Genomic DNA, 9,804 nt, shown 5'->3' with positions numbered 1-9,804 from the left:
ACGGGCGAACCAATGTTCTATAGAACGATGCTGTGCACGCGGTTTTTATGAGAAGTCGCTGGTAAAAAGCTCAATGAAAAGATAATTCTCGAGATGCTGCGAACAATTATGTCTATTTATTAAAAATGTCAATAAGTTATAATATGTCTGACGATTTCGTATCTACGATGGTCCTCGATGAATTACTACTAGTGTTCGAAACTCCTCTCGCACGATGATCATAAATAGAAGTGTCAGCACGATATGTTATCGCTATTGGAGAGAATAAATTATTGTGAAGTAAGATAGCGACGTAGTGGACAGCTGAAATAATATCGACAGGATAATAGGGCTTGACAATATCATGGCGCGCAAATCGTGAAATATGGAAAATTATGCGAAAGCTGAGGTCTCAATGGAGATTTAGGTGCCGACAATAAATTTTCGTATTCGAAGTGATTTACAAGCCCCGTTTTCGACTAATGCTGTGTGCGTTACCGTGGCGAAACCTTCCAACGACGCCACAAACAGCTTACCGACAACTGGCTTCACTTGTTTTATCGTTCTATGCATTAGAAATAGTAGCAACTTTGGCGATTTTAACGGAGCGTTATACCACAAAATGTTGCATCTGCAATGTTTCAATCGATGTTTATTGCGTGAATGTAATACGAATAATCTCATATATTTGATTATACATAAAGTTCACCCGCTTAATTAACTGATACCTTCTCTCCCTCCGATATTTATATCTATTTTTATAATAATGTAATCACCGGCGATTATGTGATATCGATATCTCTACTTAAGCGTAACTGCCTCGGGATTCATATTTCTACTTTCGCATGTTTATGTTTTTAAGTCTCAGATTTTTGCTATTCACTGAAATTTCGTACATAAATATATTACGATTGAGTTGTTGTGATGTACTCACGTTGTATTATGAACGTCCTCGCTGTGATCGATTATTATTTGTCCCATATAATTCGCTATAAACATATAACAAATTTCAATGATTAAAATTACGAACATTGCTAGTAAGTCTGGTAAGTTCTTCATATTCAACAGTTGAAGCAGCTGCAACGTTATGCTTTGATGTAATTTTCCATCGCTTAGCGTGTATCCAAACTTCAATATGTTCTCACACTTACCAGACATAAATTAATGCTAATGGAAACAACACCAAGTATAGTTATAATACAAAATGGCGTTGCAAAAATTGACAGAAAGAAATCGAAGAACCTTCAAAAGAGAGAAGTGTGAATAATCTCGCTATTTTAATACTGGACAATTTTATAATATCCATATAGAACTAGATAATTTTATAATATCCATATAATCTTTTTGCATTTTAATCCGAGTCGAAATTTTAATTCTACATTAATAGTGCAAATTCCGTCAAATTTGTGTAAAACCAGTGAAAAATCTCGACGTATAACATTACAAGACGTATCTTTGTAGTTGATAAGCAGATATTAAATGTAATACGCGGAACGATGGACGGATCGCGAATTTGCCTAAGCCTAACTTGCTGCTGCGGAAGAATTCGAGTCGCAATATCCATTGTTGCCTAAGAGACGGCTGTACTTACTGTTCCCTCATGACTTAAAAACGTGATACGCACTTGAGGGTTTTTTGATGCAAATCTACAGCATGACTTATCCTGCTGCATATTATTCGCTCGGCCTGCGCAGTGGATTTTTGCAGCACATTCTTTCCTAACGTCTGTTCTATACGAAAGCTGCGATACCTCTTGCTTAGTTGTGCAATCAGCTAAATTCGACAATTCGATCACGGTGGATTTTCTTACCTGACGATCTTCATCATCGCGCAAAAGTGCTCCACGTAAACGAGAGTTATCGCTCCGGTAGACGCAATAACGAAAAACCCGATCAGGACGGTTATAATCTCGTGTATCAGTATGAGAGGGAAATACCTTTCAGGATCGACGAAATATTCAGTTAACATGTATAAATGACGCGGTCGAGACTCGTTAAGCGGTACGAGCCAATCGAGTATAAGGGGCGAGGCTTCCATAAAGTCGAAGGGTGGATTGCCGATACAGACGGCCACTGTAAAACGTCGAATTCATACCTCGTATAATTCTCTCGCGTAGCAATTCTACGCATTAAAAGACACTCCCGCGCAGTAAACGTCTCTCTTTGTCTTACATATAAAAGCGATCGTGCAAGTGTGCATTATGCGAGCGTGTTTGTCCTTTATCTCGATCTCTCTCTTGTCGTCCAACGCGTTCCAATCTTTTCGCACTAGCTCCATCAATAACTGGATCTGTGTACGTAAGATTAATTATTAAGAAGAGCCAAACTTTTCTTCGTTCTCCCTTTTGCCGGCGGACAGAGCGGTGATTATGAACGTAAGGAATTATTACGCCATCGGGGACGAGAGCTTCGGTATATTCGAGAGGACGAAATCAAACGTGAAAGTGCGACTCACCTTCGTGGCTAGAATGTAATAAGCATTGTAATTTATGGTGAAGATGAGAGCAGGCAGGATATTCGAGAGGACCTTAAGAAGCAGGTTTACATCGTATTCCGTACTGATCAACGGGCACAGCTGTAAACGATAATTCTATTGATTCGAGCGTACATCTGTTCAACGTTATCTCACGAACACCGCTCGTCGAAGACGGGATACCTGAGCGAATATAGCGTAGAAGAGTGTCGCGTCAATGAGTATCGGCTTAATTCGCGCACGTTTCCCCTCCCGATGTGGCCACAGTCCGAGGCCGTTGAGAAGAATCTTGTTGATTTTATAATATCGTTCTCCGCTGAACTCCATCTTGAGCGCCGGCGAAAATACGACTGCACACCTCTTTCCCGTGAGCGAGATATTCTTCGCGTTCTTCCGCTGCGGATATTTTTCTCTTTTTCACCCGCACCTTATGACTTCTTCGGAAAGTTTTGCCGTACGATAATGCATCGAAATAACGGCCGGTAATGGCCGTGAATGGATAATTTTTCGGGCAGAGGGAGAAAAAGAGTGCAAAATATCGAAATGACGCTTCGTTCTTTCGCGACAAACGACCGTATTACCCTGGTTTCCGCTGCGCGCAAGCGCGAATGTGCTCATGCGTCTCAGTTCGCCCCGATTCCTCGCGCAGGACGGTTCCCTCTCATCGGTCACGGAGGGAAATCCTGATCCCCAAGTACGTTTTGCGTCTTTTCCGTTAGATACTAACTTAACCTCATCGCAATATATTACCGTTATACGAGAGAACGTGTCGTGCAAGCGCACGGATAAATGATCTACTTTTTTATAGCCGAACTGGTTGCACTAGTTTAACAAATTTACGCACATCGAAGCGTGAGAATCTCGCACGTACACTTCACACGCTTCGATGTGCGTGTAAATGTTTTGAATTAATGTTCAGCTATAAAGAAAAGTCACCATGGGTGCTAATAACATATTTATTTAAATCTAAATTCTTTTATTTAAATGTAGAATAAATTATTGTTTTCGTGAAAAGCCACAGATTTAAGAAAATATTTATTACCTCTAGTCGCGATGTTCAAAAAATTTTTCGTCATGCAGGCTTGAAAGAGCTACGATGTTATTTCAAAATCACGGGTGTTATTCCCAGAGTTAATTAATCCCCGCTCGTCGTAGTTAGCAACAAAAAGAGAAAAACGACAAAAAAAAAAACAGAGTGGATCAACGACAGAATGTTTACTGAAAATACGTTTAGTCAATTCTCATTAACATTTGCAGATTGGTGTGATTTATTAAAGTTCAATCATTCATCGTTGATTCGCAATCGAACGTGCTTCGCGTTCTTTACATTGAGTGCGAGTGCACATTGTCGAGTGCGATTAAAACTTTATACTCGCAACGCCCGACGTTATTATTGAACGGCACGAATTACCGTGAAGTACGAAAGTGACATGCTGGTAATCTGAAATGAGAAACTTATCACAGACACATAAAGAAAAAACGGAGAAGAAGAGAGATGAGAACGAAACATTAAATTTCGAGTAGGAGCGGTTTTACTTACCGTCGCGAAACCTTCCAATGAAGGAACGAAAATACCTCCCAAACGAATGGAGATACTTTTGATGCTCCTTTGCATCATGAATAGCAACAATTTCTGCGCGTGTAACGGAGCGACATACCATTGTGACTCGTATCTATAAGCATGTTCACACCAATGAGATATTTATCGCCTAATTTACGATATTTACGTATAATCGCATGTGAAAAGAAGCTATTTTCTACATTCTCTCTTCGATATGCACTCTCTTTGCAATTTTTAAAACATTATTTCTGAAGAGTAGTCGTGTCACGATGCGTTAATACAGAAAAGAAGTGTTAGATTCAAAGAAACAATTACTCCAATATTTTTTAGTAAATTTTTACTTAAGTAAATATCACTTAAATGTAGCACTTTTTCCATATTCGAGTAACATATTTACTTGTACCGAGTAAATTTATTTAAAATTTATTTAATCCAAAATTTGCCAAGGTATATTGGAGTAACATTTACTTGAATCCAGCACTTTTTCTTCTATGCACTTCTTAAAAATTCGACATTCCTGTGCAATTTTTTCAACACGTCGACTGCCGCTTTGATTTCCGTTTATGGTCCAAAGGCTTCACCGGTAATTGAATAACCACAAGTATCGCTGTGCAACACATAAATGCAATTTGAAACGCGTGTATCATTGATATCTCGTTTCATTAGCTCTCTATTTGCCGTGCAATCGATTTTTCAAATGCTATCAATTGTGCTTTACGCGTAACTTATTAATGCATAGTAGTGTCATAATGTCGATTACCGGTGTCGCGGCATTCAACGTGTTAAAGTGCGTGTCGTCTATTCGAAATTGAACTTGACAAACAAATGTTGCGGAATGGAAATGTTTACGTAGATCGTTTTATAAAATGCTCACATTTTGTAGAACATACCCATGCTGTAGTCTATCAGCTTCTGGCCAGTGTAATTACCCAAAAATATGTAATAGATATGACCGAGGACGAATAGCGTGGCGATGATCAATTCCTCAAAATCGCTCAAATATTGCGTAGCCAAGAAAAGCTGTAAGCGAATAGAAAAGTTACCTCTCTACACGGAGAAAATATTGTAGTAAAAATTATTACGAAATTTTGTAATGTTGAACCATACCAGAATTATGATTAAAATTATTACGTGTGTTGTAATCTTTAGTGACGTGTAGAATAAAACACGTTACTAAAGATTACAAGATACGTCATAATTCCAGCCCATAATTTCGATATGGTCGAGCATCACGAAATTTTGTGATAATTTTCACTACAATATTTTCTCTGTGTACAATCTCGCCAGGTCAATTAGTTTTACGCAGCTTATCGAAGTTACCCCGAAACGACACACTTACGCGCAACATATTAACAGACAGGGAGACCACTCCTAAAGAGATCAGGAAAACGTACGAAATAGCGAAGCTGGACCTTAGAAACTCGGTGAATCTTGAACGAAAGAAATATTCTTTGAAACTGCAAGTTGTACAACGGTTTATTCTTTGTTTATTCAACGGTTGTATTCTTTAAAATGTACCGACATGATAGCTCTTCTCTGCATGCTCACGGCGTTTATTATTTTCGTGCAGTACGAACAACATTTCCTCGTCACGTTCATGCCCAATATTTCATCAAAAGCGTGCTCTATTCTGTAACTGGGAAGCGAACATTATCATTTTATTACGCGCAAATCAAAACTGACATTTTTAATTTTTCAAATTATTTCTTTCTTTTCCGCATACTAATTCAATTATTAAATTACCATTAAATTCATTATTTTAAATGACAAAAAAAAAGATCATTTTCGTCGTATAATATGAAAATACAATTATATTAAAAAAACTTATACATTATATTAAATATATCAAAAACTATTAAAATTAAATACATAACGTATTTAATTGTTCATTTCATTTACTTAGTCGAGCGTTCTTATGATTGAAATTAAAAATTTAGGAAAAAGATCCGATTTAATTCAGCGTTTACCTGGCAATTTCGAACATTCCTATAGCATGTCGGATATACGCTATGAACAAAGACTCGGTGGACATAACGGTGGTGAATCCTACGAAGGCTACCATGTTGATGTGTAATAGAATTAGCAGATAATACTCCTGCTGATCGGCAAAGTATTCCGCGGCGATCGGTATTTTGCGCAATCGCGTTACGTTTCGCGGTGCTACGACGTCGAGAAAGATTGGCGCTAACTGAACCAACATATAAACAAACAAAGCGGAGTACACGCCCACTAAAAGTACGACAAAATAATAATTTTCACGTATCTCTTTTCTCACAAATACAGTCAATTAACTACACTCATTCCGTACAATTAGACGAGAGTACAGAACGAAACTCGTCGGGAAATTACGGAGATTAGCACGAAAAGGGGAAAGCAAGTGAAAAGTCGTTTCTCACGTGTGAAGAACACCGTATAAAATCGTCCAAGATCGGACTGTTTCTTTATAATTTCGAGCTCGACCTCGGTTCTCAAAATATTCCATTCGTTCACGACGTTCTCCATGAGATTTCTCACCTGAGGAGTTTTGAAATTCAATTAATTCAGCATAAAACGCGGATAGGTTGATCCGGTGGATACAATAAGGAACGCTGTATCGCGCGAATAATACACTCTTCATATTCCCTCTATGTGAAACATAAATCCCATGATGTAGCTGGACTTACTGATTCCGCACCGAGGCAAAAGGAAATATACTTTAAAACGAACACCATGCAAGGTGTTGTAAACGAGAGAACTTTGAGCAGAAGATCCAAGCTGTACTCGGTCGTGACAAATTTCAATAACTGAAAACAGTTTGTTTCGTCCAGAAAATATCTTGCTAATATTGCAGTATTATTTAATACATTATTCTATTGGGGCCGAGATTCGTGGCTTTATTCTGTCGAAATAATAAATCTGTTTGATTGCGCATAAAAATGATTTACCTGGACAATGATAGAGGAGACGAGAATGACGGTAGAAATGACTCGTTGAAACTTCATCATTTTCGGATTCTGATACGGCCACAAACCTATAGAGCGTAGCAGCATACGATTCAAATTGTAGTAACGGTCTCCAACGAATTCCATGTTCGTTCGATGATCTAGATCCGTTTATCTGCTCGCGCTTTTAAATGAATTCTTTTAAGCGTTCCCCACATATTTTATTAAGCATTCGGACTTTCTCCTATTTCCCACAGTTAGAGTCGCGTTGTAGTTATTACTCGAAAATACTAAAACGCTTCCCTCGCTCCTTCTATTCCTATATTCTTCTGCCCAGAAAAATTTCATTAGCTCACACGCACGGTATATAGATATTTTCCCCTCTGTGACACTTAGGAGAAGAAAAAAGAGATTGCACCCTAATTTGCTTAAATTGCATGTATTGAGGCTAAAGGCGATATTTTTTATCCCCTCCGGGCTACAAGTGACGCAAGCGCAGTAGCGAAGGGACCTCCATGCCGCCTACGCACGTTTCATTCTCATTTGAATCGTCATAAGGGCAACATCTTCTCTGGCAGCACGCGTTTCATTTTCTCTGGTCATTCGATGGAGTCGTCGATGACAATGTGAGATGTTCGTTTCGGCAAACGTAAACGAACACAGTAATTATAATTTACAATTGTAACAATCGCGTCGCCAACTATCAACTTTACCTTTCGCGCATATCTGTTGTTTTTATTGCGAAGCTTCCTTCAGTTTCTATTTTGGGACGTGAATTATATATTTCACACATCATATTATAGCACAAGGTATGAGCTGAATAATTCTATTTTCTATTTGAGATTCTATTCGATACATTTTTTAATTCCATGTCAGATATATATATTCTCTCGCAGCTATTCAAATTTTCTTTGTTATATCCCTACGTTTACATTAACGATAATGTATTGGACAGTATGAAAAAAATTATAGTAATTAATTCGTTATAATTAGTTATTGCACACATACATAGCACGTTTACAACTCTGCAGTACAGTCACTATCCATGAATATTCGTCTCTATTCGATTATTGTATAGAGCACAATACCGTGAAATAAGTCATTGACATACTCGAGAGCTGAAAAAATATATATAGTGTTTCGTATCGTTCGCCATAAAGATTCCACTACGACGAGGATACCTGATACGATGGATGTCGCGTAAACGCGGACCTTACCGTTGCGAAACCTTCCATCGACACGGTATATACTCCGCCTAATACAAATTTACAGCTCCGCATACTTCTCTGCATTATAAATAACAATAGTTTCTGCGTTTGCACCGGGGCTTCATACCATGGAATGTCGTATCTGAAACCGTGCACAAAAAATGTTGAGCTTTCATTCGACAGAAGGAACGCCAATGTTTTCAAAACAAGATGAAATGATAGATTTATCTTTAAATTCCGAATAATGTTAACATTTCGTTATTTTTGAAATTGTACTATATTAACATATTGTTGAATGGCTAATTTTAACATTGTCAAGTCTTTGTTTTCGACTATTCCTTCATAAACTATAACTAAAGTGCGAGATAACACGTGGATCAGCTGACAATGTCCGACTAGCAGAATACAAATTTTCTCGTGACCAGTCAACGATATGTTAAGATTGTATTATCTCTAAGATTTTTATGTTGGGAACTAACATACAAAATTTGTATGATACTTGCGTTTCATTGAAAATATGCATGCTGTGATCTATTATTTTCTGGCCTACGTAATTACCTAGGAACATGTAGTAGAATTGACAAGAGAGGAACACTGTGAATATAGCAACGCCATTCCTGTTTCTGCCCTTTATTTCCACGATTGCGATCTAAACATTTTATTTTTATTGTACAGCGTGATGCAATAAATGCTCTCGGCTCGATCAAATAATGTTACAGTTATTCTTAATATTTGTATACAGATTTGTCGAGAATCACCGAAGAACTATTTCTACGAAGATTTGCATATTGAAACGTTAATTGGACACATAAATATATTTGTACAAACACTCACACGATACAAATTAATGCTAATCGACGCCACACCAAGGCAAAGTACGACGAAAGTGGACGCTTTAAGCGTCGTCGTGAAGTAATCGAAAAATCTATAATATGAAAAATATTCGTCTTTAAATATTGCAAAATACATGGCGTTTAATGCGACCAACTCGCGCTTTTGAATACAACGATAATTATTCTTCTATGAACTTAACCGAATGGCTCTTTGATGAACTTCAATGGCGGCGATTATTCGCGCATGTACGATATTCCATTCTATTCTTGAAGTCAGATCAGTGTTTTCGTCGAACGCGTGTTTCACCCGATAACTGGGACAAAAATCAAATCCGCTGTACTAGAGTGGAAAGTATGTAAAAAGCACTGGAATATGTATTTTCAGTATATTTCAGTATATTTCACTATTATTATGTTCTCTCTGATTACACAAGGAAAATGTAAAAATTTTATTTAAAAATTAGTTATTTATTGTGTAGATCAGACATGCATAAGAATTCTTTTTTTATGCTTACGTGATCAAACTAAATATATTTTACACAATTAGGTAAACAAAAATAATACGAGGTGATTTATGGAGTTCTCCAAAATAAAACCTACACAGGAAAAAAGGATTAGCCCCCATAGTTAAGAACCAGGCCTGGTAACTGAATTTCAGCGGTATTAAATAGATAACTAGTATTTAGCGATGGGAGCTAATTTTTTTCTGTGCAATAACGAATGTATTAATAATATTGCATTTAGTTATATTTCTGAATTTTTCGATTTTACCTAACAATCTTGAACATGCCGAGCATATGATATACATGCACGAATGATATAGTTTCCGT

The 9,804-nt window shown here is 37.4% G+C and overlaps 3 protein-coding genes across 3 annotated transcripts; all 3 read right to left on the bottom strand.

Annotated features, from left to right (window-relative positions):
* Nucleotides 1-135: 135 nt before the first annotated feature.
* Nucleotides 136-2,778, bottom strand: LOC106748296. Its single transcript, XM_014626687.1, has 8 exons — nucleotides 2,635-2,778; nucleotides 2,434-2,553; nucleotides 2,151-2,268; nucleotides 1,790-2,051; nucleotides 1,131-1,146; nucleotides 914-1,056; nucleotides 478-610; nucleotides 136-303 (listed from the first exon to the last, which is right to left on the bottom strand). The coding sequence occupies exons 1-8, from the start codon at nucleotides 2,776-2,778 to the stop codon at nucleotides 253-255; spliced, it is 987 nt and encodes a 328-aa protein (XP_014482173.1). The 3' UTR covers nucleotides 136-252.
* Nucleotides 2,779-3,841: 1,063 nt separating this feature from the next.
* LOC106748295 lies at nucleotides 3,842-5,996 on the bottom strand. The gene is made up of 6 exons (XM_014626686.1): nucleotides 5,980-5,996; nucleotides 5,535-5,648; nucleotides 5,352-5,442; nucleotides 4,887-5,032; nucleotides 3,992-4,124; nucleotides 3,842-3,892 (listed from the first exon to the last, which is right to left on the bottom strand). The coding sequence occupies exons 1-6, from the start codon at nucleotides 5,994-5,996 to the stop codon at nucleotides 3,842-3,844; spliced, it is 552 nt and encodes a 183-aa protein (XP_014482172.1).
* Nucleotides 5,997-6,295: 299 nt separating this feature from the next.
* Nucleotides 6,296-7,080, bottom strand: LOC106748294. The gene is made up of 4 exons (XM_014626685.1): nucleotides 6,937-7,080; nucleotides 6,676-6,795; nucleotides 6,409-6,526; nucleotides 6,296-6,303 (listed from the first exon to the last, which is right to left on the bottom strand). The coding sequence occupies exons 1-4, from the start codon at nucleotides 7,078-7,080 to the stop codon at nucleotides 6,296-6,298; spliced, it is 390 nt and encodes a 129-aa protein (XP_014482171.1).
* Between the last annotated feature and the right edge of the window lie 2,724 nt (nucleotides 7,081-9,804).

The sequence above is a fragment of the Dinoponera quadriceps genome, unplaced genomic scaffold, assembly GCF_001313825.1.
Source record: "Dinoponera quadriceps isolate SergipeBrazil2010 unplaced genomic scaffold, ASM131382v1 scaffold2792, whole genome shotgun sequence".
NCBI classification, from domain to species: domain Eukaryota; kingdom Metazoa; phylum Arthropoda; class Insecta; order Hymenoptera; family Formicidae; genus Dinoponera; species Dinoponera quadriceps.
The sequence above is the reverse complement of the archived record's forward strand: the minus strand, read 5'-3'. Positions and strand labels throughout refer to the sequence as shown.